General features: G+C 33.0%; 1 protein-coding gene across 1 annotated transcript in view; it reads right to left on the bottom strand.

The window, feature by feature from the left end:
• Positions 1 to 825: 825 nt before the first annotated feature.
• Positions 826 to 27,033, bottom strand: part of LOC127700063 (death-associated protein kinase 1-like) — a 42,507-nt gene continuing 16,299 nt past the window's right edge. The window contains exons 7-16 of the mRNA XM_052203530.1: positions 24,890 to 24,967; positions 23,616 to 23,691; positions 21,790 to 22,047; positions 15,865 to 16,320; positions 12,372 to 12,529; positions 8,311 to 9,540; positions 7,562 to 7,648; positions 6,617 to 6,697; positions 2,579 to 3,059; positions 826 to 1,245 (exon numbers count right to left, since the gene is read on the bottom strand). Coding sequence (XP_052059490.1) covers positions 1,214 to 1,245; positions 2,579 to 3,059; positions 6,617 to 6,697; positions 7,562 to 7,648; positions 8,311 to 9,540; positions 12,372 to 12,529; positions 15,865 to 16,320; positions 21,790 to 22,047; positions 23,616 to 23,691; positions 24,890 to 24,967 — 2,937 coding nt within the window. The 3' untranslated portion in view covers positions 826 to 1,213. The remainder of the gene's footprint in view (positions 1,246 to 2,578; positions 3,060 to 6,616; positions 6,698 to 7,561; positions 7,649 to 8,310; positions 9,541 to 12,371; positions 12,530 to 15,864; positions 16,321 to 21,789; positions 22,048 to 23,615; positions 23,692 to 24,889; positions 24,968 to 27,033) is intronic.

Here is a 27,033-nt window from a genome sequence, read left to right as displayed (position 1 = left end):
ATAACCTCCCCTTACTTCTGAATTATATAACAGAATGGGTTTAAAGGTATAATAGAAAATATGAACACAGGATTTTATTCCAGGATACAAATTTATAAAATCCTTTGTTAGTTTATAATAGGCATTAAGAGCCTTATTGTATAGTTCAGTTTTAGCTAGATGAAAACTTCCACATGCAGTGAAGTGAACACCTAAGTATTTGTAATGAGAGACACAATCAATCAAGTTATTCTGTAGCAGGAAATCAGCCTGAACTTAAAAATAATAACTTTAGTTTTTGTAATATTAACTTCCAGGCACCAATCAGCACAATATTTTTCTAGCTGATTTAGTCTACTTTGGAGACCTGTGGCTGATGTTGACATAATCACAATATCTTCTGCATACATCAAACAATTCAATTTCTCTGAGTGAAGGGACACTGCATCCAGACAGGAGTCAAGATAAGATATGTCGGTTCAAAAGCTCACTCAGAGCTTATGTTGTATTGTTATTTAACTTGCCGACTTAAAGGAAAACGGCACAAATTTAAATATTCAAAATACAGCTTTCTCCGACAGACAAAAAACAAGACAATATGCCAGTCATAAAGTCGTGCCTACACTGTAGTATAAAAAAAAAAGCAGAGAGTGTGAAAATATTTCACGAAATCTAACAAATTTAACATCTACACCTAATTCCTACAAGGAAAAAAAATCAAATAATTCATTATCCTTTTCAACAAAAATATGGAGGAAATTTTCCTAAATGCTTTCTTGTTTTGTCTCTTGTTTCTCACTGTACTATACAACTTCTTTTGATTTCATTGTAAGACCTAAATACATGTTTATAAACAGATATTTAATATTATGTACATAATGATTATATAATTAATATGGTATTGGCAAAATCTACATTACAGTTTTTGCTACATGTGATTACATTTTAAAAATAGCACTTAAACAGTCCAATATTGGTCTAAGCTTTAACTTTTGTCTAATATTTTCACTTTGGTCCACTTTTTCATCTTGGCCATTTCCTTCCATCAATCTGATTTTAACATATTTAATTAACAGAATTACGTATAGATGATTGCCTTGTGTCCAAAAAGTATTGGTCTTCTACAAATCTGTTGCTATGGTAGTATGTGTATTTCTTATAATGTGTATAAATAACTGTTTTCCATAAAAATTGTGAAGATGAGTTTATTTCTCTATTATGGTGGAACATTGATTTAGTGTTCAATTTCAACTTCAATCGTCATCCCTAAAATAAAGTAAAATAAATCACAATTGGGTAGATAAAATAAAAGTTACTGATTGATTGATTGATTGATTGTTGTTTACATAACGTACAGTGGCACTTATTTAATTCATGTTGAGGACGAGAACAAATTAATAATAAGTACAACCGATAGGTCCTGTAATAGGCATCCACCAGGCTGAATTACAGGAAATTTGGATTGCCACTAATAAATAAAGGTGCATATGAAAAAGACAAGAATAACCTTGTAACAGCTTAAGGTCACATAAGGACCCCCGAGAAGTTGTTGCAAGGGTTCTTACACGAAGCATCTGATTTAACGTCCACATTCTGACCAGATGTGGCTGCGTATTTATGAGGGGCGCAAAGGGGGGACCCGGGTATCTGCCACGTGAAATAAAAATGGCAAAACACGTTGCACGAAAATAACCCTTTACCACTCTCATTTATATATCTCGCACAACCAATCAGACACTTTGAAGAAGACCAAAAGTGGCCATATCTATTTTCCCTAGTCACTCTTGGTTGTTACTGTTTGAAATTCTACTTCAAAATAAATGTTTTACAGAATTACACTTTTTTACTGGCAAAACCAATAAACAAAGCTTGAAAGACTATCAGTATCAGGCAAAGGAATGCTTTTCCTGAAATATGGCCACAGTCAACAGACATAACTAAACTGTTTAAAAAATACCTAAGTCTGCATACACACATCATTTAATACAAGCAAGTCTGCATGTAACACTCAAACCTTTAATACAAACAAGTCGGAACTAGATATCATTGAGATGGGAGCCATCTCTGTGGGCCCCGCTGTGAATAATGTGTGGCAAAAAATTTGTATCTTTATCATTGGACATGGGGTTATCAACTGAAACCAAAGTTTTTGACCTTGACCGTTGACCTAGGAAGTTGTACATAAATTATGACACACCCTCTGGTGTTGGTTTATATACATGTCAAGTATAAACTTTAAAATCATAACGGTTCTCAAGATATAGAGTGGACACGATCTTTACCATAGGACATGGGGTTGTCAACTTAAACCAAAGTTTTTGACCTTGACCTTTGACCTAGGAAGTTGTACATAAATTATGACACACCCTCTGGTGTTGGTAAATATACATGTCAAGTATAAACTTTGAAATCATAACGGTTCTCTAGATATAGAGCGGACACAATTTGTTACGGACGGACGGACGGACGGACGGACAGACTGATCACTTTAGGGCGTCCGCCATTCAGCGGGGCCCTAATAAAATAGTAATGGACATTAAATATTACAAGAAAAAACAAGAAAAAGGCTCATTAATCCAACTGTTTAAAGCATATTTACCTAATATTTCATTTTCAATTGATTTCACTTCTTGTTCAGAAATAGTTTTAACCAAAATCTCATTCAGCACATCTATATACAGCCTTGTTGGTTTGTTATGTTGATTAAACCGTCTTAAAAGGTCACTTATTATATTACTTAACTCAGTAAAACGTTTATCTTCAAGTTTAAATATCTGAGAGTGTTGTAGTTCATTTCTTGTAAGTCTAATACGCTCTATATCATCCCCAATAGCTATGTCTGTATTCTGAATATCTTGCCAATTCCCACCCCATGGTCCAGGGGGACATCGTCGGTGGCTTGAATTACTTGGAATATGTTTACTAAGTTTCCTGTGCTCACTGTATAAGTATGTTATATCACAATCGTTTCTTGGACGTAGATTTGGTTTATCTTGTTTTAATAGGTCATATAAAGCATCGGCAAGAATATTCAGCACTATCATTCCCATCTTTGTAAAATTGATTTCCTCTTTGGTGAACTAAAAAGAAGATAAGAGTCGTCATTTATTGTGATATAAAATACAAAAAAGGCCAAGATAATCTACGATAAGGCTTAAAATAAGTTTTGCTTGATTTAGTTGTCTGTAAACTTGATCAAGACGATCCTGCCAAAAAAAGCAAAAGTACAATCAAGCACCTAGCATCTAAAACCAACTCTTGCTCTGAAGAAATTTTCACAAACAAAATCTGGGAATTCTGTCAAAAAAAATCATGAAAAAAATCTAGAGAAAATTTCTTCAATGTTTTGTCATGGTACCGTAAGCAAACAAAAATAAATGGGGAACGTGTCCATGGGACACAGATGATGCCCCCGCTTGCATATAGAGTTATAAAGGGACATAACTGAAGAACGGTAAAAGTGACGCTACCCAAATTCGTACTTGATCTAAGTTTTGTAGTAATAAGCATTGTGTATAAGTTTCATAATATTTGGTTGAGGCAAACTCAAGTTAGAGAACGGAAACGAAAAATTCAGCAATTTTTCCATTTGTAAAGGGGCATAACTCTAGAACGGTAAGAGTGACGCCACCAAAATTCATATTTGATCTGTGTTTTGTGGTAATAAGCATTGTGTATAAGATTTATAACATTTGGTTGCGGCAAACTTAAGTAAAAGAATGGAAACAAAAAAATTAGCAATTTTTCCATTTGTAAAGGGGCATAACTCTAGAAAGGTAAAAGTGACACCACCCACATTCAAACTTGATCTGTGTTTTGTGGTAATAAGCATTATGTATAAGTTTCATTACATTTGGTTAAGGCAAACTTAAGTTAGAGAACGGAAACAATTTTCCATTTGTAAAGGGGCATAACTCTAGAAAGGTAAAAGGGACACCACCCAAATTCAAACTTGATTTGTGTTTTGTTGTAATAAGCATTGTGTATAAGTTTTATAAAATATAAAGAAATATTTCTTGCTTTGTACTAAAACAACATCCTGATTAAGGTAGTTATATTACTATGCATGTAGATCTCATTGTATTAAATACAAGTCACCACATTCACATGCATTATTCTGACTGAGCAAAATACTCTATCCTTTTGCTCATAAAAAGCTGCAATGCATTTAAAACTCTTTAGCTTGACTAGAAGTGGGAACCAATTACACATCCCTTATTATTATGAGCAAGCCAATCACAATATCAACACCTTGCCGTCCTTGGTCTCGTAAATTGGAACTCTTAAATTTCCACTTACAAAAGAGTTCTGCTTGCATGCCATTAGACTAACAAGGGGATATTGGGTTTCATCAAAATAAAATAATTCTGTGATTTTTTAAAAGTTGGGAATTTACTATTAATTTCATCCAAGATAGATCTATGCCTGTTGAAAGAAGGATCGGGAATGACGATGGTTCTAACCAATATTAATGTGACTGTGGTCATCTAAAGAAAGATTTTTAATTTTTGACTCCTAGAACAGGTCTTCAAAGGTAAAACGAGATGCATTTCAGATAAAAGTGTGTTCAATAACTACTTGTCCACGGCAATGAGCTGTCACAACTGCATGTTGGCATCCCGATTTTTGACCTTTTATTGGGTTACCGGTACACTAATGTCCTGACAATGCCCTGACAAATGTCCTGACCGATATGAAAATGCTAATTATTTTTTTTTATTATTAGAAGGATTTACTTCAAATTTGAAACCAAGCAAGATGACAACATTTGTTTGATAAATACAAGAAAAAAATTCAAAAAAAATAATTTTTAAGAGTTAGAAAACTTCGACCTGACCAACTGATAATGACACGATCGTTTGAAAAATGAAATGACTTTGTTCATTTCTTAAATAAATGACTTAAAATTTAAAATCTATCAATATTTTATTAAATATTTAAATGACTATAAGAAAAAATGTGTACAAATATTGTAAGGCTAAAAAAAAAATATTGACCCGACCATTGTCGAACTTATCCTGATAAATTTTTTATTGTATTGTGTATTGTATAGTGTTTTGTAATGTACTTGGTATCATATTGTATTGTGTATTGTATTGTGTTTTGTATTGTACTTGATATCATATTGTAGTGTGTATTGTATTGTGTTTTGTATTGTACTTGGTATCATATTGTAGTGTGTATTGTATTGTGTTTTGTATTGTACTTGGTATCATATTGTAGTGTGTATTGTATTGTGTTTTGTATTGTACTTGGTATCATATTGTATCGTGTATTGTATTATGTTTCAATGTATTGTTTTATGATGTATTGTAGTTTGTAGCATATTGTATTGGGTTACGATGAGTTGTAGTTTGTGTCATGTGTATTATCATGTATTGAAAAATATTGTATAGTGTTTACTCCTATAGGATGAATATTTTCTACTGTGGTAGGTAATCGTAACTAAATTGTGCTTTTAAAACTTATCTTTATTGAACTCAATTTAATTGAATGTCTTTTTCTTTGTGTTGTTAGTGAAAATTGTGTGTATTAATTTATTTTATTTCTTTTCTTTGTGATTCTAACATAATTTCAATTTGTATGCTTGTATACACATCATTTTCAAACAAAACGAAGCGCATTTCCTGCCTTTATATAACACATATAACCACTCAATAACTGAATAAACAAAAAATAAGTAATAAATATAGGTAAGTAATAACAAAACACTTTAAGAAAAACAAATATGACAGACAAGAACCAACGACAACCACTGAACTACACGCTCCTGACCTGGGACAGGCACATACAGAATGTGGCGGGGTTAAACTAGTTTGTTGGCGCCAACCCCACCCCTACCTAACCTGGGGCAGTGGTGTAACAGTACAAAATAAGAACAAACCATAAACATCAGTTGAAAAGGGCTTAACTCATCAGATCGATATAAAGCAGAAAACATCTAATGAAAGCACTGACCAGACGTGGCAGCGTATCTATACATCCCACAACAAAAAAGACCCTAAGTAGGATCTGGGAGTACTCACAGTTACTGACCGATAGTTCAAAGCCAATAACATTAATAGAAAAATCATGTATCTGAGACTAAAATATCAATCAGTACACATCAAACATCCAATAGATTTAGTGTAAAGACGTCATTAACAGTCAGAAAAAACATGACCTTGTAACGTTGCAATGTCAAAATATAGGTATCCACAGATTATGTATGTTTATCGACAATATGAAAGTTAACGTCCAATGAGGAACACACACTGCTCACTTCACGTGAATACTAGTAGAGCGAGGCCGTTTATATAAAAATAAGAAGATGTGGTATGATTGCCAATGAGACAACTCTACACAAGAGACCATATGTATGTTTATCAACCCGATGACAGTTTACTTTCAATGCTGAACCCACTACTTACTTCACATGAATAATTGTACAGTGAAGCTGTTTGTTTATGTTTATCGACCCGATGAAAGTTTACGTCCAATGCTTCTCACTTCACCTATTACATGTGTTAATACTTTGTCTTTTTAATTAAAGCTCTTTGTGTTTGTTTCCTTCACATTTACTGAACAACTCCTATTCTATTCATTTTTTATTTTTGTCAACTGAAAATGGAATTAAAATACAATAGATGTTACATACCACTGCCGAACTGGCTGTTCCTGGTGCCTTTTCATTGACATTTGAAAATACTCTCTTACCAGCTTGGACATGAACACGTACCTGTAATTAAAAAAGGTATGTCATTCATACCAAATAAAAAAATAATTGGTAAACTTCATGAACAGTCTCAAGAGAAAACTTGACAATAGCTATATAAGCTCATCTGATGAGTTAAGCCTTTTTCAACTGGTTTTTATAGTTTGTTCTTATGTTGCACTGTTACACTACTGTCCCGGGGGGGGGGGGGGGAGGGGGGTTGGCGCCAACAAACTAGTTCAACCCCGCCACATTATGTATGTGCATGGAAGCATTATATTGACAATATAATACTTCCATGGTATGTGCCTGTCCCAAGGCAGGAGCCTGTAATTCAGTGGTTGTCGTTTGTTGCTGTGTAACATATTCGTTTTTTGTTCATTATTTTGTACATAAATTAGGTCGTTAGTTTTCTCGTTTGAATTGTTTTAACATTTGTCATTTCGGGGCCTTTTATAGCTGACTATGCGGTATTGGCTTTGTTCATTGTTGAAGGTCGTACGGTGACCTATCGTTGTTAATTTCTGTGTCATTTGGTCTCCTCTGGTGAGTTGTCTCATTGGCAATCATACTACATCTTCTTTTCATATTCACATAGTCAGATTAGCTAAAAATGTTCATGAGAGACAGCTTGGATTTACATGAGTTGTCTGACTGGTTTTCATTTCAACATGTCAATATTTCATAGTATCCTTAATCAATCTAAACATAGTTACAAGCATTGACGAATAAATATTGTTATTTTTTTCTTCAAAAATGAGTTATACAGTAATACAAGTAATACTAATTAATTTATCTTATATCTATACCTACATATTAATAATTACTGCCAGTTATACAAATATTAACACAATGCTAACTTATATGTTACAAACAGTAGTTTGTTACCTTGGTGGATGTAGCAGTAGTTTGGATTTTACTGGAGCTTTTTGTGCAAGGATTCGATCTTAGAACATCTTCAGAACTCTCTGACAACTAAAATAATTTGCAAACTAAAAGTTAATTTATCAGTATTGTATATGTCATGTATGTTGTATACTTGGATCACGCAATGTCATATTTTTCATATGTGCTTTATCCAATAAAATATTTGAATAAGACATCACTCTACTTAACTCTTTAAAACATTATGGCAACGCATTACAACTTACATATTATTTCAACGATCAATTAGATATACTGTCTGACTAGCCGACCATTAAATGCAAATTATGTACTTTTTTCTTTTCATGCAAGTGTCGACTTTAAATCGATTTACTCTTTAAATACTACATCTGCAGGAACTATATATCCTTATACACTACTTTAACCTTTCCTTTTATTATAAGGTTCCAATGAAAAAGCGATAAAAAATTGTTATGAGGCAGGCAATGGAGGGACAGATAGAGTTAAAAAACCAGTCTAACATATACTGTGGGTTTAATATAATTCGATGGATACTAATTTTCGTGGGTTTCATGTGTACAGGAGATTCACGAATTTAAATGTTCAATAAATTACAAATTTTTTTATAGGAATGTATGCTGTTAAAACCACAAAATCAAATCTCAATCCACGAACATTCATACTCACGAAATAAATGAATCAACAGTAGTTACCGTCATAGTTTCTATGTAAATTATAATAATTTCACTTACATAAGGTCCTCTACTTTGTACCTGTTGTAGATCTGACCATTCACCAATGAACTCATGTATAGTAGTACATGTCTCACAGTAATATATTGAATCCTGATCTTCACTAAAGTCATAAGATCCTGTCACAGACTCTGGTTTTGTTTGGCCACATTCCCACTTTTTCTCAAATTTGACATTAGACATCTTAAATCTTGTACTTATTATTTTGATTATTTCCTCCGTCACAAAGTCAGCCATGTATTTGTAAAAACCTCCTTCAATTTGTTTCCCAAATTGCCAAACCTGAATATGAATAGCATTTGGACATTTCATTACAAGTAATTTTCGTAACTTTGAGGTCTTTTGTAACTCAAATACAGCAAAGCCTTTGAAAAGAGCAATTTGCCTTTTCTTTTGCTTAGAGGCAACTTCTGCAACTTCATACGTCCGGGACAGTGCAGCAATCAAATGATTTATCAAATGTGGTGGTAGAAACCTAAACTTGAAACACAACCAAGTGGATTTGTTACAGATGCCTTCTGCCACATTAAACATTTTGTATATATCACACTCATGTTTATCTTTAATGAGGCACGGTACATAATAGCGAGGTTTTTTATCAGCAGCATTTGTATCTGATATAGTTGGACGGATTATGATATCATATTTCTCCATTACTTTAAGGATATAGTCTTTATGTTGATTCAAAATGTTTGTCTCATTTCTGAAAATATCTTCTATAACCTCATTATGTAATTTGCCTCTGTTGTAAAATTCCTCCCATCTTTTTTGATTTCTAATATTAATAGCCCGAAATTTTTTTGCTGTTACTATACATTTAAAAGCATCCGACAACCATTGTGTATCTAGAATAATATAATCGGGAAGATCTTTGAAATAAACTAAAGCTCTGATTTCATGGTGAAATTCCAGGAATAAACTCAGTTCTTTCTCATTTAAAGGCATGGGTGTATCAGTAGAAATGCGCTTAATTTCATGATAGGAAATAATCGGTAACTCCTTCTTTTTCTCTTGAAGTATTTTTTCCAGCTGAATAAATTTTAAAGGATAGTCTTTGTTCCACGTTTTCATTTTTCTGGCTAAGTTCACAATGTCTTGTCGTATTTGCTGGAATACACTGTGATCATCATCTTTATTAGAAATAAGGTATTCACACCTCACATGTCCACGTTCATCTTCTGACAAATTCTCAGCAAACTTTAAAAGGTTTTTTCTGCATGCCTCCTCCAACTTTAAAATGAAATATTTGTTTTCGTTAATAAGACTTCATAAAAAACTCTAAAAGAATCAAATGCTATGAACATATAGACAATATCCCTTTTTTATGTTTATATTACAAAAACCATATATAAAATATATTATATTTCAATTCTAAGTCCTGGTTTCAATTCAAACTTTTTAAATTGATATTGTAATATTATCATGTGCCGGTTTGGCTATTCATTGATTGTTTTAAATAAGGTTAATATTTGCTCGTTAAGCCCACTAACTTCTTTGAATTCACAATTTACATTAAAAATGATGGAGTCACTAAAGGTTTTCAACACCAATGAATGACGCAAATTCAAAATATATTATAGAAGCAAACCTTAAGTTTTGAAAAAACTTTATTATTAGTTGCAAAACAGCTTAATTCACCAGATTTTTAATTGTAGGTAGGTTTCAACTCTCTTTTTTACGCTTTAAGGTTTCTTTTACACCATACACAACCAGCATTTACTTAAGAAATGATTCTTTCATGTCATGCTCTGTGCTCATTTCAACATGGGTAGGCATTATATTTGTCTAAATCTCTACATCAAGTGTCAGCGAGATGTTAAATGTGGACAAATATAGTGCCTACCCATGTTTAAATGATAATGGAGCATGACATGAAAGAATTATTTCCAATTAAGGCGAAGTATAGTATTTGCATGCCTCTAGCAGAAATAAAGGCAACAGTAGTATACCGCTGTTCGAAATTCATAAATCGATTGAGAAAAAAAACAAATCCGGGTTACAAACTAAAACTGAGGGAATCACATCAAATATAAGAGGAGAACTGCGACACAACAGAAACACAACATTAAAATGTAACACACACAGAAACGAACTATAATATAACAATGGCCATTTTCCTGACTTGGTACAGGACATTTTAAGAAAAAAATGGTTGGTTGAACCTGTTTTTGTGGCTAGCCAAACCTCCCGCTTTTATGGCAATGTTAAATATAACAATAAAATGACAACATTACAGAATTAGGGATAAAAAATGTGCGTCCTTATTTATGCTAGTTATCTCTTTTACTCCTGGAAAGAAAAATATGGTCAGTAAAGCAAGATATGATTTTATGCTATCTATCAAACAAGTTTGTCTGTGCTGTCTAAAAACTCCAAAGAAATGGTCAGAATAACTCCAATCAGAAATATGAGTATGCTATTGTAAGTGACCTTGACCCTGTTACCTCTGTTACCGTTTCAGACAAGCTGGAGAGGGGTCAAAATAAAACTTGTGACAATTCTGCTTCTATTGGTACCAATTCAATAAAAATCCTACCAAAAATGGTCCCATAATATATCAAGATGACAGATATGAAATCGGCCATGCAAGGTGAGCTAAAATTAATTTAAATGCTAGGTTAACTAAAGGGAATAACTCTTGAACTGTAAATGACAAAGCCATCTGGAAATCAAAGAAAAAACAAAACATTTAAGGTGACTAAGATGCACAACTTTTGAACAGACAATGTTAAAAGCATGAAATTTATTCTTCACCAGTAATTTATTGTCCATGACATTGTTTTAACTTTTCAAAAGATGTGGTCAAGCGATACCTAAATTTTACTTAAATCACAATCTGGAAATCAAACATGTGATGGACTGATAAACGGACAGACACGTACAGCAATATATACCACCAATACCCCTTCTAGGCAGGGGTATACAAATCTCTCTTGAAAACAAACATCCTGAGCCACAACATTTGGAAATAGTACTGCATGAAAAATGAAAATAAACATTCATGCAACATTGTCTCAGAAAGTAAGTATTCGTTCTTCACAATGATTGAAAATATATGTTTGTGCTCTCCCCTTACACACAGAATATAAAAATGGCATCGTCTAATCTGAAAATTAAGTTTTAAGTGTAAATAGACCACACTGACTGAAATCTCTCCTTGATTTTTAATAAAACAATAATGATCCCATCACTTTTGTTATACGTTTTCATGACCTGTTTTTGTGATATTTCAATGATTTAGATTAGCACAATAATTGAATATTTCCTAAAATCTTAACATTGGAGTCTTCTATGTGACTGCATGATTCAAACTTTTGTTCCATTAAAAAATATGTAGTTTGGAAGAAGAACATCATGTTTTTCAACGTTCAGGCTCTTTTCTTGCAAATATATCTTACGACTGAAATTGGTCGTAGATTTATATTCTTAAATATTAATTACGTACGAATATGTTTTCTTGAATGATTAATTGTGAAATGAGCCTCGGAACTTGGAAGTTTTGAACAAAAATTGTTTTTCTCGATTAATAGATTATATCACCTTTGAACAGTTATGACTCTATCAAATGGAACTTTTTGATTTGATTATATAAAGAATATTTAAAACAAATTCCTCTAAACTATCATGCAAAAAACTTCATTTTATAAATGAAAATGTGTAAACAGAAGGGTATATAGTAATTATCTACATCCCATTGAGAAGCCCCTTACCTAGTGTAATTGCATTAATTTTTTGTAAACAATAGCCAGGGACACAAACACTAATGAAAACTCATTTGGTGTAAAGAGAAAAATATTGGGTTCTCATACATAAGCTTCATTGAAATTAAAAAATTAATTGTCTGATATACTACAAAGAAATATGGCAGAAGATACCACAGGGATAAAACTCATTAATTAATTTAAGAGAAACTTGATTGGTTGTTGTTTGCTTATCGTCCAGTGGCAGATATTTCATTCATGTTAAAAACAACATAAAGATAGCAGTATCTGTTTCTATATCAATCAAAACAAACAGTAGATGTGTATCTAAATAATTTAAAATTCGGAAATATTTTATACTTCTTCTGGTTCCGCGATCACAGCATCTTTCCAAGTGCCAACAATAACTACTGGTGGATCAATATCATCTGACATTCTTTTGTTTTCATCAGAATTAGTTTTGTCCTCTTCCAGTCTACTGTAGCAATGTATTGAGTCCATCCATAATCGGAATAAATCTAAAAAGTAATAGTACAAATGTACAACAATTTCATATCAGCATTTATTCAAGTGTAATTGTAACATTAAATAATGTAACCTATAAATTTCATGCAAAATATTGTTTGCAGACAATATTTATATAGAACAAAATTGAGAATGGAAATGGGGAATATGTCAAAGAGACAACAACCCGACCAAAGAGCAGACAACAGCCGAAGGCCAACAATGGGTCTTCAATGCAGCGAGAAAATCCCGCACCCGGAGGTGGTCCTCATCTGGCCCCTAACTAAAATTGTGTGCTAGTTCAGTGAAAATGAACGTCACACTAAACTCCAAAACATATAAATGAACTAAAATTAAAAAACATACTAGACTAACAAAGGCCTGAGATTCCTGATTTAGGACAGGCGCAAAAATGCGGCGGGGTTAAACATGTTTTGTGAAATCTCAACCCTCCCCCTATACCTCTAGCTAATGTAGAATAAAGAAACACATAGCAATACGCACAGTAAAACTCAGTTAAAAAGAAGTCCGAGTCCGATGTCAGAATAGGTAACAAAAGAAACAAAGCAAAATGACAATGATACATAAATGAACAAAGGATTACTAGCAGTTACTGACATGTCAGCTCCAGACCTCGATTAAACTGATTGAAAGATTATGTCTTCATCATATGAAAATCAAGTACAATCCCTCCTGTTTGGGGTTTAGTATCATACCATCATAAAATATATGAGAAGAACATAATCCGTATCATGCCAACAACAGGTTTTAAAATAAATGTGTTTATTTCCGATGCAAAGACCCTATGAGTGAATCAATATTAATACCAAAACATGCAATCCTTAATGACTTGACAACAGTATCGTAACTATATCCTTTCCGAATAAGTCTGTTTAAAGGTTTGGTTAGCTTTTGAGGTGAATGCCGACATTTTTGTGCTTTGTAAAGAATATTACCATAAAATATTGGATGTGAAATACCTGAACGTATAAGATGTCTGCATGTTGATTTGTATTTACGAATGATTTCCTTGTACCGATGATAAAATTTAGTAAATGTTTTGACTAGTTTGTGATATCGAAAACTCTGGTGTAATAATTTTTCAGTTATACAGAGATTTCTTTCGTTGAAATCAAATACGTTGTTACATACACGAGCGAATCGAACAAGTTGAGATATATAAACACAAATAGATGGCGACAAGGGAATGTCACCATCTAAAAATGGATAATTAACAATAGGAAATGAAAAATCATCTCTTTTATCATAAATTTTGGTATTTAGCTTCCCGTTAAAGATAAAGATATGTTGAAATACTGTGAAAACTGTCCAGGACAATATTTCAATATGAAATAGTGTCCTTCTCGGTTAAATTTTGTCCAATTCGGCTTAAAAATATTTCACTGTGGAATACTGTCCACGAAAATATTTCCTAATTAAATTATGTTCTCCTGGAGGATTCCTCCTCAAAGAAGTTGTGAGAGTGTTTCTGGATTCTTTGAAATATTGTTATGAAAATTATAGTTATAACTGTGAATTACTGTACCTAATAATTCCTATCTGTAGTACACACGCATGTACAATTTTAAATTTATAACTGAAAATTCACAATGCTAAATATTTTGTTTTAAGTATTATTGCATTTTTAATTATGTTAGGAATTTTTTCATGTGAGATTTTAGGTCAGCAGGACATATAACCCCTCCTGTTTTAGCTTTAAACAAGGTTCTTTATAGATGTAAGGAGATGAGGTATGATTGCTAATATTGCAACAATCCTCCAAAGCCCAAAGGACAAGGATGTAATATACAGCTAAAGGCCACCGTGAATTGATATTCGATTAAATATCCTAAAATTTCTTTATTATTTTACCACTGTTTTTTAATCCTACAAGGTGCTTTGTACAGATAACAGGAGTGGAAGAAGTTATAAAATTCACCCAGAATAATTATGGAATTATTAAAGCCATCTTGCTTTAAAATAGCCAATGTCTACAATGTATTATGGATTCCTATAATTAATATATCACTTAATCCAACTACTGTAAACTAACTTATTTTCTCTGATACTTTATTCATTATTTCATTTTTTTATTTCATTTATAAGCTGTCAGTTTCATCAAACACAACCGACTTGACGAAAACTTACACCTAACATTGTTGCTTTATATGCCTGTACAATGTATACAACCAGTTTATCACGTCACCTTTCTTTTATAACTAGACGTGTCGGAACGACACGAATGGCCCCGCTTGCAAAAAAAGCTTGAAGCCATTTTTAGGAGTGGAAATTTGAGAATGAAAGTCGATATAATTGTTTCACAAAATTTTCAAAGTCCGAAGCCCGTAATTTCGGCAAAAATCAATGGATTGGAACCAAACGTAAACTCGATCTGTAACTCATCAGAGTAGACTTACATACTTAAAATTCAGCTCAATATGTGAAGGTGTTTAGAAAAAAGGTCCGTATAACTGTTATTTTCACAAAATTTTCAAAGTCCAAAGACCGTAATTTCGGCGAAAGAAGCGGAGCGGAACCAAATATAAACTCGATCTGTAACTCATCATAGCAGACTCACATTCTAAAAATCGGCTCAATATGTGAAGGCGTTTAGAAAAAAGTCCGTATAACTGTTCGTTGCGGAATGACAGAATGACGAAATGTCGGATAAGGGTAAAACTATATGGCCCCGACAACTTTATTGCGGGGCTATACAATATGTGAAGGCGTTTTGAAAAAAAGTCGGTATAACTGTTCGTTGCAGAATGACGGAATGACGGATAAGGGTAAAACTATATGGCCCTGACAACTTTGTAGCGGGCCATAAAAATAAACTACTGTGGATTCATAATTATTTGTTGGATACCAATTTTCGTGGATTTCGTGGGTACAGGTGAACCATGAATTCAAATGTTCAACGAATTACAAATTTACTATAGGCTTTGTATGCAGAGATCTGCAAAACCACGAAATAAAATGTCCACGAAAATGCAAGTTTTCCACAATCCACGACAATTAATGAATCCGCAGTAATATAATTTTAAGTGTTAAGAAACATCTAGTAACGTAATTAATTTAAATTTCAAACTTAAGGTCCATTTTATAGAACAATATTAAAAGAATGATAGTCACACATTATAATCCTTTCAAGTCACAATATATTTATTAAGATTTTGAAACTTGAATGAAGCTTTAAATATCAGCCCATATCGCAGAAACTTGATTACAATTAGCAAACTTTATAATTACAAATGAACTGATTATTCTTTAGGTCTGTTATCTTTAAATTTTAGAAACAATACCAAATATCAATTTAATTACTTAATTATTGATCTAGATGAAAAATTACCTTGTGCATTAGGGTCATCAGCCTCATTGAGTTTTGTAACAACAAAATAAATTGCATCTGGGGAGAGAAATGTTTGATGTGTGTGGTAAAATTCTTCATCTCCTGCAAAATCCCATAACAGTAATGTAGCATACTCCTCTTTGTCATGTAAATCAACAGATTCAGCGTAAATCATGGTTTCAAAATCCCTTTCTGCTTGTTCAAATGATTGGTTTGGCTGCTGGGTGGTTACTGGAGGTTCTGTTTGATGTTTAGTTGCTTCTCGAGATTTTATCATTTCAGGCTGTTGGTACTGTACTGTCCCTGATTTCTTTGACTCATCAAAAGATGTTGCTGGTGTATTTTCCTTAATGGCAATGTGGGATTCTATTGGTTCTTCTTTTGTTCCTTTGTCATGAAGTTTTTCCTCATATTCTTTCAATAGTCTTGCATGCGTTTCAGTTTCTTCATAGTTTCCTACCATTAGAAAATACACTTATTGTTTTTTCTTTCTTTCTGATATTCTGTTTAAAATAGATCGGGTGTCTTTTGTCATCTTGGATTGTAAAATAGCAGAAAAACAATCGGCCAACATCTTTAATGAAATATTCATATACATGCAAATTTTGAGATAGGAATGCAATTCATTTGTAAGATTTTTCATCTAAACATACTAAATGAGGAAATTTATGTGTTTTATCTTATTATTAGAACTGTTTCACATTTAAAGAATATTTTTGTTTGATTCAATTTTTTTCAACATTGCCATATAAGGGGTGATAACTCAGATTACCAAACTATTAAAATAGAATGTGTAGTAAATTTACATATTTTGTTCGGTAGCAAGAAAATGAGTCCTGTCACCCCAATTTTGATTTTTTGAAAGCATTCATTATCGGCATGATCAGGGCTATCTTCTCATATTTCATCTTAAAATTCTATCTTTTAGTTTACTTTCTATCATTCAAAATTAGTTTTGACATGTATAATCTATAGAAAATCTGACAATTTGGTACAACCTGAACCTTCAAAAAAGTTCTGTGACACATACTTTTTATCAGAATTTTGAAAAAAGCATAATATACACATAATTTTGGCAAATTATTAAAAAAATCTATCAATTCTAATTTAGACTCCCCGCAGAAAAAATGTTTATTCAGATAAAGGTATAAAATAAGCAATAAACAGTTACACAATATTTTTTTTTATTTTGGAAAATGCCAAAATAAAATCGACCAAATCTTTATATAAGGGCAACAACTCAAACTTGTCAAATATACAGTATGTAGATCTTAATGTTAATATGGACGATACTTGCATTTTACCCCTATGTTCAATTTTTATTTTTGTTTGCCATGTTCGTTGGAAGACAGGATCATAAGACACATTTTATAAAGTAAATAGACCAATGATGATTGTGGCAAAATTAGGTTCCTATATGCCCAGTAGTTTTAGAAAAGATTTTTGCAAAAGTTAACAGAGTATGCCGAATGCCAAGTTATGAAATGAGTATATTTGCTCCAATGGGCAAGGTGAGCTAAATATATATAGGCAGACTTTGCGAAAATCGTCACACCTGTCATTCCTGACCACCAAAATTTCACCAGGTCCTCCTATTTCTCATTTGAGCCGGACTGATTACGATTTTTTCGTAAAGATAAAAAGGGTCATTGTTTTTTACCCATACTAATTGTGGTCATTTAGAATTTAGAGCTAGTTGAAGAAATGGCGGAGTGGCGGGCTACTTTCGCCGTAGGCACATGAAAATAAAAACGACCCCAATAGTTTGAAGGACTTGAACATTGATAAGGTCAACTTTTACAAAAATATTCTACTCTGATACTACTGGACCAAATTTAACCAAACTTGGCCACAATCATCATTGGGGTATTTAGTTTGAAAAATATGTCCGATGACACGGCCCGCCGACTAAGATGGCCGCCATGGCTAAAAATAGAACATAGGGGTAAAGTGTAGATTTTGGCTTATATCTCTGAAATCAAAGCATTTAGAGCAAATCTGTTCAGTAAAATTGTTAATTAGGCCAAGATCTATATGCCCTTAAATTTTCAGACAAATCAGACAACCCGCAGTTGGGTTGCTGCCCTTGAAATGGTAATTTTAAGTAAATTTTGCCGTTTTTGGTTATTATCTTGAATATTATTATAGATAGAGATAAACTGTAAACAGCAATAATGTACAGCAAAGTAAGATCTACAAATAAGGCAAATGACCTAAATAGTCAATTGACCCCTTAAAGAGTTATTGCCCTTTATAGTAATTTTTTATCAATTTTTTGTAAATTTTTGTAATCTTTAAAAAAATCTTCTCCTCTGAAACTACTGAGACACATTTAGCCAAACTTAGCCACAATCATCATTAGGATATCTAGTTTAAAAATGTGTCCGATGACCCCGCTTGCCAACCAACATGGTCGACTAGGCTAAAAATAGAACATAGGAGTAAAATGCAGATTTTGGCTTATATCTCTTAAACTAAAGCATTTAGAGCAAATTTGATTCAGTAAAATTCTTCAGCAGGTTAAGATCTATCAGCCCTGAAATTTTCAGACAAATCAGATAACCCGTAGTTGGGTTGCTGCCCCTGAATTGGTAATTTTAAGTAAATTTTGCCGTTTTTGGTTATTATCTTGAATATTATTATAGGTAGAAATAAACTGTAAACAGCAATAATGTTCAGCAAAGTAAGAACTACACATAAGTCAACATGACCAAAATGGTCAATTGACCCCTTAGGGAATAATTGCCCTTTATAGTCAATTTTTAACAATTTTTTGTAAATTTTTTGTAATCTTTTACAAAAATCTTCTCTAAAACTACTGAGACAAATCTAACCAAAATTGGCCACAATCATCATTAGGGTATCCAGTTTAAAAATGTGTCCGATGACCCCGCCTACCAACCAAAACATGGCTAAAAATAGAACATAGGGGTAAAATGCAAGTTTTGTCTATTATTTCTTGAAACGTTATAAATAGAGAAAATCTGAAAGGAGCAAAAATGTTCAAAATAATTAGCTCTACCAATTGTCCATTTACGTCAAAACTGTTAGACAAATTCTTATAGGAGTTATTGCCCATAAATGACAAATTTTACCATTTTTTTCATTTTTGCCTATTATCATGAAAACTATGATATTTAGAGAGAAACATTTTCCCCCGTTATTCCTTATATGATTTAAATTATAAAAGATAAATAAACACTTTAAATCACAAAAATGATCAGCAAGGCAAGATCTATTAAAAAGTCAAATTTTGCCGATACAGTTAGTAGACTGTCACTCTTCATAGGAGTGATTGCCCTTAAATGATGTTTTTTTTAACCCTCTTTTGCATTTTGAGCAAAAACTAAAGAAGATAGAGAGAAACTAAACAGACTAAAAGATCAGTAATAAAAGATCAACACAATAGAGATTTTTGTCATGCAGTCTATTCTCGTCTACAATGTTGGAGAGTGTCCTTTGTTTGATATGCACATAAACCAAGATGAGCGGTGAGCGACACAGGCTCTTTAGAGCCCTTAGTTAAGATATAAGGCAAAAAAGTAAAAAAAAAAAAAAAAAAGTATATCAAAGGGCAATAACATTAAAAAGGAGTCAACTGACGATTTCTACCATGTAGATTTATTTGTAGATCTTGTCTTGCATTTTAGCAATTTAAGGTTTCTCTTTATCTATTATAGTTTTCAAGATAAAAGGGAAAATGAAAAAATGGTAAAATGTGTCATTCAAGGGCAATAACTTCTATAAGAAGTCCCCTGACAGTTCTGACATAAATGGACAATTGGTAGAGCTCAACATTCTGAACATGTTTGCCCCTGTCAGATTTTCTCTATTTATAATGGTTTACAAATAATAGACAAAACTTGCGTTTTACCCCTATTTTCTATTTTTATCCATGTCGGCCATCTTGGTCGGCAGACGGGGTCATCGGACACAATTTTAAACTAGATACCCTAATGATGATTGTGGCTAAGTTTGGTTAAATTAGTCTGGTAGTTTCAGAGGTGAAGATTGTTGTAAAAGTTGATGGAAGACAACGATGGACGACGACGACGGACGCCAAATGAGAAAAGCTCACTTGGCCCTAAAGGCCGTGTAAACTAAAATTGAAGGACCAGCAAAAGTTTTCTTTTTGTCAGTCCTGTGTATGACAGAAAGAAATAAAGCATTGCAAACTATGTATAAGGGTCTAGGTAAAGGTCAGATGTGAATACACTGAAATGTCTAGTCCTGTGTCTGACAGAAATATTGAAGTTTTGCCAACTATGTATAGGGGTAAGGTTAGGTCAGATGAATATAAAAAATTGCATACAATGAAATGTCTAGCCTGTGTAACTGATATGATTGAATTTGATGTTGAATGTCGTTAAGATTAACTGATTGATTGCTGTTTGCTTAACATTCAGAGGTAAATATTTCATGCATGTTCAGGACGAGAACAAATTAACAATACATACAGTATACAGGTCCTCCAATAGGGGGTTGATTGGGATGATAGGTATCAATTTTGAAATGACACTGGTAAATGATGCTACATTGGACAGGGACAGAAAGTTAGTCTTGCATCAGGTCACATACAGACCCTGTAAAGTTTTGTTACATGGGTTCTTAGTGTGCAGAAAGCATAGCATTCTCTCTACAAGAAACGTTGGATTTAACATCCCCATTCTGACCGAACGGGCTGCGAATTTATTCATCCCGCATAGCCAATGGACACCCCACTTTGGCAAGGGTTACACTTCCGGTCAGAAGAAAACCAATTTAACAGATGACCATATTTCTTTACATCTATGTTAATGTCATAATACAGGTATAAATAATCTTTGCACAATAAATGGTCCATGAAAATAAGGTCAAGGTCAGATAAACCCATCCATATGGATATGTGCACCATACAATTGTTCTATACACCAAATGTAGTTGACTCATTACTTATAGTATCAAAGAATAGACCTAATCATGAAAAAGTAATGTTGGCCAAAGAACCAGAAAATGGAAGTCAAGCTCAGATAAACCCTACAAAAAAGAGGTTGACCTGGTACCTTCAGTATCTGAGAAAAGGACATAATATGAAAACTTAAAGTTAATCACATTACCATTACATGAATATTTTAATGAGGGGAATCCTGTAGGTTGGACAGGTATATCTTACAATGAAACTTAACAGAGCTTAAACACAACAGATATATGTCAAGCTGAAACCCCAGATCCTTAGAAACAACAGATATATGCCAGACTGAAACCCAGAGCCTAAAACAACAGATATATGCTAGGCTGAAAACTCAGAGCCTAAAACAACAGATATATCCCCAGATTGAAACCCCAGATCTTAAAACAACAGATATATGCCAGAATGAAACCCCAGAGCACAAAACAACAGATATATGCCAGACTGAAACCCCAAAGCCTAAAAATAACAGATATATGCCAGAATGAAACCCCAGAGCCTAAAACAACAGATATATGCCAGACTGAAAACTCAGAGCCTAAAACAACAGATATATGCCTGATTGAAACCCCAGATCATAAAACAACAGATGTATGCCAGTCTGAAACCCCAGAGCCTAAAACAACAGATATATGCCAGACTGAAAACTCAGATCATTAGGCATTAGTATACTAGATAATAACAAACCAACTCTTCAACCTTTTGGAATATGAAGCTTTATAAAAGAGCTACTGTGGCGTTACCACCGTTTGACAAGTATACTGCTTTCTGAGGCGGGACAATAAAACTTAAACCTGACATATGATTTTCCACAGCTTGTTGATCTCAATTGTGTCCATAGGTGTCCATAAAAGATACATTTTGTCTATACAGCTCTGATTTTAACATGCAGTATGTCGGACTTGTTCAATTCATAGATTCAAAACTCTACATAGTTGAGAATAGAGAAATATCTGTTTTAACTTTAACCCTCATACTATCTAATTTATTCCATATTCCATCATCCGATTTTGCTTTGCATTTAATTTTGTGAATTTCAATGCCATTTGTACTGGTAACATCTGTACTATCTTCACCAAACAATCTTTTAATCAATGAGGTCTTTCCAGCACCTTTCTTCCCAACTATAACTAAACGTATGTCTCTCTTTTTCTCAGAGCCTGACTCAAGTAATTTAAGGTACAATTCAACAGATCTTTTGTCAGTCATTAGTTTTATTTCAGTTGGAACTTGATCTACAAAGATATGGAGTTATTTTTATAACAAAGAAAAATGTCTTACTCAAATTCTTTTGATATAAGCATTCTGTTGTGTACCTGTTTTCATTGTTTGTAAATATTAAATATTTAAATTTTAGCAAAATTAAACGTTTAAACAATAGTTAAGGGCTATCTTAAACTTACAGTCATATGAGACTTTTTGTTGAAGGCTTCATTATGACTGTTTGAGATGAGAAACAGCAATAAAGGTGCCTATTATGTCCTTTTCATATATGTTTACTGTCAAGTTATCTAACTTTTATCTTTATATGCACTGTATTTACCTTTAAATGGTTTTCCCATTTTACAGTGAAAGTGTAGGGCAATTCATGAAAGTATTTTTAAGATTTCTTTGCCAAATATATTTCATAATTTGATATTATCCTGCAGTTGTTTTCCTAAATGCACTCACCTGATGAAGTGTCATCGAACTTCTAGTAAAGAGATTCTGTGATAAAAGCCATCTTGACTTTGCAGTGATTAGGAGAAGAGTTTTGGTTTAAAGTTGAAGGCCTAACTGTGAAATGAAAAACGGCAATAAAAGCGTTCTTACTTTGCTTTTAGTTTTTTCAGTTGCAGTGTTGATTTTGTGTTTTTATTTGAAATACTACATCCTTTCTTTTCCATTATAATAGAAATAAGATCATAACAAAGTGAACAGTTGCAACAGGAGAGAAAGATACAACCTTTGTATGAATATTAAAATGGTTGCAAGAATAAAATGGAAAATTATAGGCGTTTTATATAAGAATCAGTAAAAACAAAAGGGTACTTACTTTCCCTAATACCAACAACCATTTAAATGAAATGAACACTTGTAGTGAGTTAATTGATCAATTTCACAACATGTAAAATGTTTCCTTAAATCTTCTAGTCAAGTCCCATAACTCAGAAAAAAAATGAAAAAAAATCATTATTACTCATAAGCGAGAAATTCATGTGTTAAACAATTTTTTAAGCACTTAATGAACCATGAAAATGAGTTCAAGGACATAGGACATATGGCTGACAGAAATTTCGTAACACAGAGCATCGTCTGTATTCATGCTTTGAAGAATGAATCAAGGTCTTCCACCTTCTGAAATATGAAGCTTTATTCAAATAGATTAGGTAATCATGGTCGTCGCAGACCAGACATAAAACCTATCAAATACATGTGTGAACTCAGGTGCTCTAGGAAGTGTACTATGTCCTGCTCCACATGTGACATTGGTGATGTTGCTGATGCAAGATAAAACCAGGTCATAAATTACAGGCACCATAGAGGATAGAGTAAAAGCGGTACAAATTTAGATAATAACAAAGGAGCATAGATCTAAGGGAGAACGACAAACAAACACATTCTTGAAAATCAAAGTGAACATCTATTCCATCGTTTTAAATATTCCGTAAATGTTTCATGAGATTTGATTAAAGCATTCTCTGGACGAGAGACAGCGAGTCATAACAGTAGTGGGTGAACAGAAAGACGGACAAGGGTGTACCATAATACATCTCCTCTATGACGGTCAAATAGATTAGAATAGAATGTTAATAAGTACAACCTTCAACTGTTTGTATTTCCTGTATCTTCCCAGAGGTGTTCTGGCTGACATCTTGCCCATCTTTTGACATCAGAGACTACAAAAGTAAAATAAAAATACCGTCAATAATACATTCAATACATAGTGTTATAATGGTGGAATTTTTATATGGTAACAAAATGACCTGAAATCATTTACCTAGCATAATACAAGAGTAAAAATTATAAAGTCAAACAATTAAATAACCCTGATCATCATACAACCATATCACAAAACTAGGTTATATTTAATTCTGTCACTGACTTTTCTGTGACGACATCTATTGGGATTCACTGAAAAATATGAACTCACAGAAGTTTCATCAAATAAAAAATATTACACTGGCCAGAAATTTACCAAACAGCTAGAAGAGAGCTTCTGTTATTGTGACACACTTACTTTCATATTTTTATCTATTTTTGCAATCAACCTGTTTGAACACTGAAATTACTATAAAAATTAAAAAACCTTTGTGAGCACGCTCACACACACCACGCCTCCACATTGTCACTAGGCAAACAAAATATCACCAGATTCCTAAGTTCAAAGACTCATAACTGCTACAAAAGTCAACTGATAAAGATTTCTTGTGGATATGCACATCTACATAGTAAATCTATAGCCCATAACGAAGGGGGCACAGCCAAATAATCTTCATGGAAACGAGATAGGCCGATGCTAATTAATACATTTGCATATAATATACCATTGACCTACCACTTATGGTTCCCCTTAAACAGACCTAATCACAAACTAAAACATGTAAAATAAACAAAAGTTCAAAAGTTATTAGACCATGACTGAGGGATTCACCAAGAAAATGAGACGTGTCGATGCTAATACAACTGCATGCCAAATATAATTGACCTACCATTACTTAACATCATAAACTGTAATTTTGTTTTCTACCACAGTTTGGATGGACACTTTGGTTGGCTGCAAATCCCAAAGAGTACATTAAACATGGTAACAAATCCAGGTGAACTATATGGATTTTACTTTTGATATTAAAAAATTTACAGAGGGCGTAACATGAAGTGCAAAAATTGGTTTAAGCATTCTCCTTTTTGCTATATTTGCTTGTATTACTCTTTACACTTTGATATTTCTAAAATTTTATTTTGAACGCCACAAAGTAAAATTATGTCCATATGGTGCATCAAATCAATATTGTGTGATATCGTGTAATTCTGTTATAACAACTATGTAACCTTTTTATTAAAGTAAGAATTTGTAATTCAGACAAACATTTGTACCTGCAAGTATTCCATTACTTCTTTGTTACTTGGATCATTCTCAAGTCTGGCTGCTGCTAAATCATATGGAGTTTTACCCTAAAATCAGTGCAAAATATAAATATATATATCATATATATAGATAAATGTTCATAAACTTGCGTAAATATAAATAAAATTAAAATTTGTAAAAATGCCGATATTTAATATTCTGAATAACATAATCAAATTTCACAAAATTTAACGATTACGTACACTATCCTACCGGTTTCACCTTCGATCATCAGGGATTATCCCTGGGACGTTATCGTTAACATTGTGAAATTTAATCATGTAATTCAGAATATTAAATATCGGCAGTTTTACAAATTTTAATTCGAGTTATATAAATATAACAGATCTGTTTTGAAACATTTATATTCTTAATACAAGTAACAGCTAAAAGGTATGTTATTTCCTTTAGTGCATCTCAGTTCTTATCCTTACCTCATACCAGTGTCAGGTCAGTGGTATATTATTTCATTCTGTGACCCTTCAGATCTGATCATGACTTCTTACCAGTAACAGCTGAGTGGTATTTTTTTTCATTCTGTGGCACCTCAGCTCTGATCATCACTTCATACCAGTAACAGGTGAAATGTGTTTTATTTTATTTTATGACCCCTCAGCTCTGATCATCAATTCTTACCAGTAACAGCTGAATGGTATTTTATTTCATTCTGTGACCCCTCAGCATTGATCATCACTTCATATCAGTAAAGTTGAAATGTGTTTTATTTTATTTCATAACAACTCAGCTCTGATCATCAATTCTTAACAGTAAGAGCTGAGTAGCATTTTATTTTATTTTGTGACACCTCAGCTCTGATCATCACTTCTTACCAGTAACAGTTGAGTGGTATTTTATTTTATTTTGTGACCCATCAGCTCTAATTATCCCTTCAAACCAGTAACAATTGAGTGGTATTTTATTTCATTTAGTAAGCATCAGACCTGATCATCACTTCATACCAGTGCAGCGCAAGGCGAGTGGTATTTTATAACATTCCATGACCCCTCAGTTCTGATCATCACTTCATACCAGTAACAGCTCAGTGGTATTTAATTTTAGAGTGTGGCCCCTTAGGTTTGATCATCAATTCATACCAGTGACTGCTGAGTGGTATTTCATTCTATTGTGTGACCCCTCAGTTCTTATCATCACTTCATACCAGTGACAGCTGAATGGTATTTCATTTTAGTTTGTGAACCCTCAGCTCTGATCATAACTTAATATCAATAGCAGCTGTGTGGTATTTTATTTCATTTTGTGATCCCATAGATCTGGTTATCACTTCATACCAGTAACAGCTGAGTGGTATTTCATTTTTGTTTGTGATCCCTCTGCTCTGATCATCACTTCATACCAGTGACAGCTGAGTGGTATTTCATTCTAGTGTGTGACCTCTCAGCTCTGATCATAACTTAATATCAATAGCAGCTGTGTGGTATTTTATTTCATTTTGTGATCCCTTAGATCTGGTTATCAATTCAGACCAGTGGCAGCTGAGTGGTATTTTATTCTAGTTAATGACCCCTAAGCTCTGATCATCACTTCATACCAGTAACAGCTGAGTTGTATTTTATTCTATATTGTGACCCCTCAGCTCTATTCATTATTTCATACCAGTAACAGCTAAGTGGTATATTATTTCATTTAGTGAGCCTCAGGTCTGATCATCACTTCATACCAGTGCAAGCCGAGTAGTATTTTATTACATTCCATGACCCCTCAGTTCTGATCATCACTTTATACCAGTAACAGCTGAGTTGTATTTCATCTTAGTTTTTGAGCCCTCAACTCTTTTCATCACTTCATCGTATGCAGCAATATAATTTTGATTCGGAGCCAATAAGTCTAAGCTTTTTTCCATCAACAAATTAGATGGACACAGAATACTAACTCTTTAGTCAGGTTTAACACAGGCACTGTAAGGAAACAGCTGGCTATCATTAGATCAACCATGTAGTTTATTATTATTTTCATAAGATGCAACATGATTGTTCACCAGTAACTGAATTCTATACAAACAGCAATGTTCAAAGCATATAGACTGGTCCGTAATATTCTAATTTGCAAGAAATATGAGTTATGTGTTTTATCTTAGTTAACAGTAACCTTCAAA

Source organism: Mytilus californianus, unplaced genomic scaffold, assembly GCF_021869535.1.
Source record: "Mytilus californianus isolate M0D057914Y unplaced genomic scaffold, xbMytCali1.0.p SCAF_47, whole genome shotgun sequence".
NCBI lineage: Eukaryota > Metazoa > Mollusca > Bivalvia > Mytilida > Mytilidae > Mytilus > Mytilus californianus.
The sequence above is the reverse complement of the archived record's forward strand: the minus strand, read 5'-3'. Positions and strand labels throughout refer to the sequence as shown.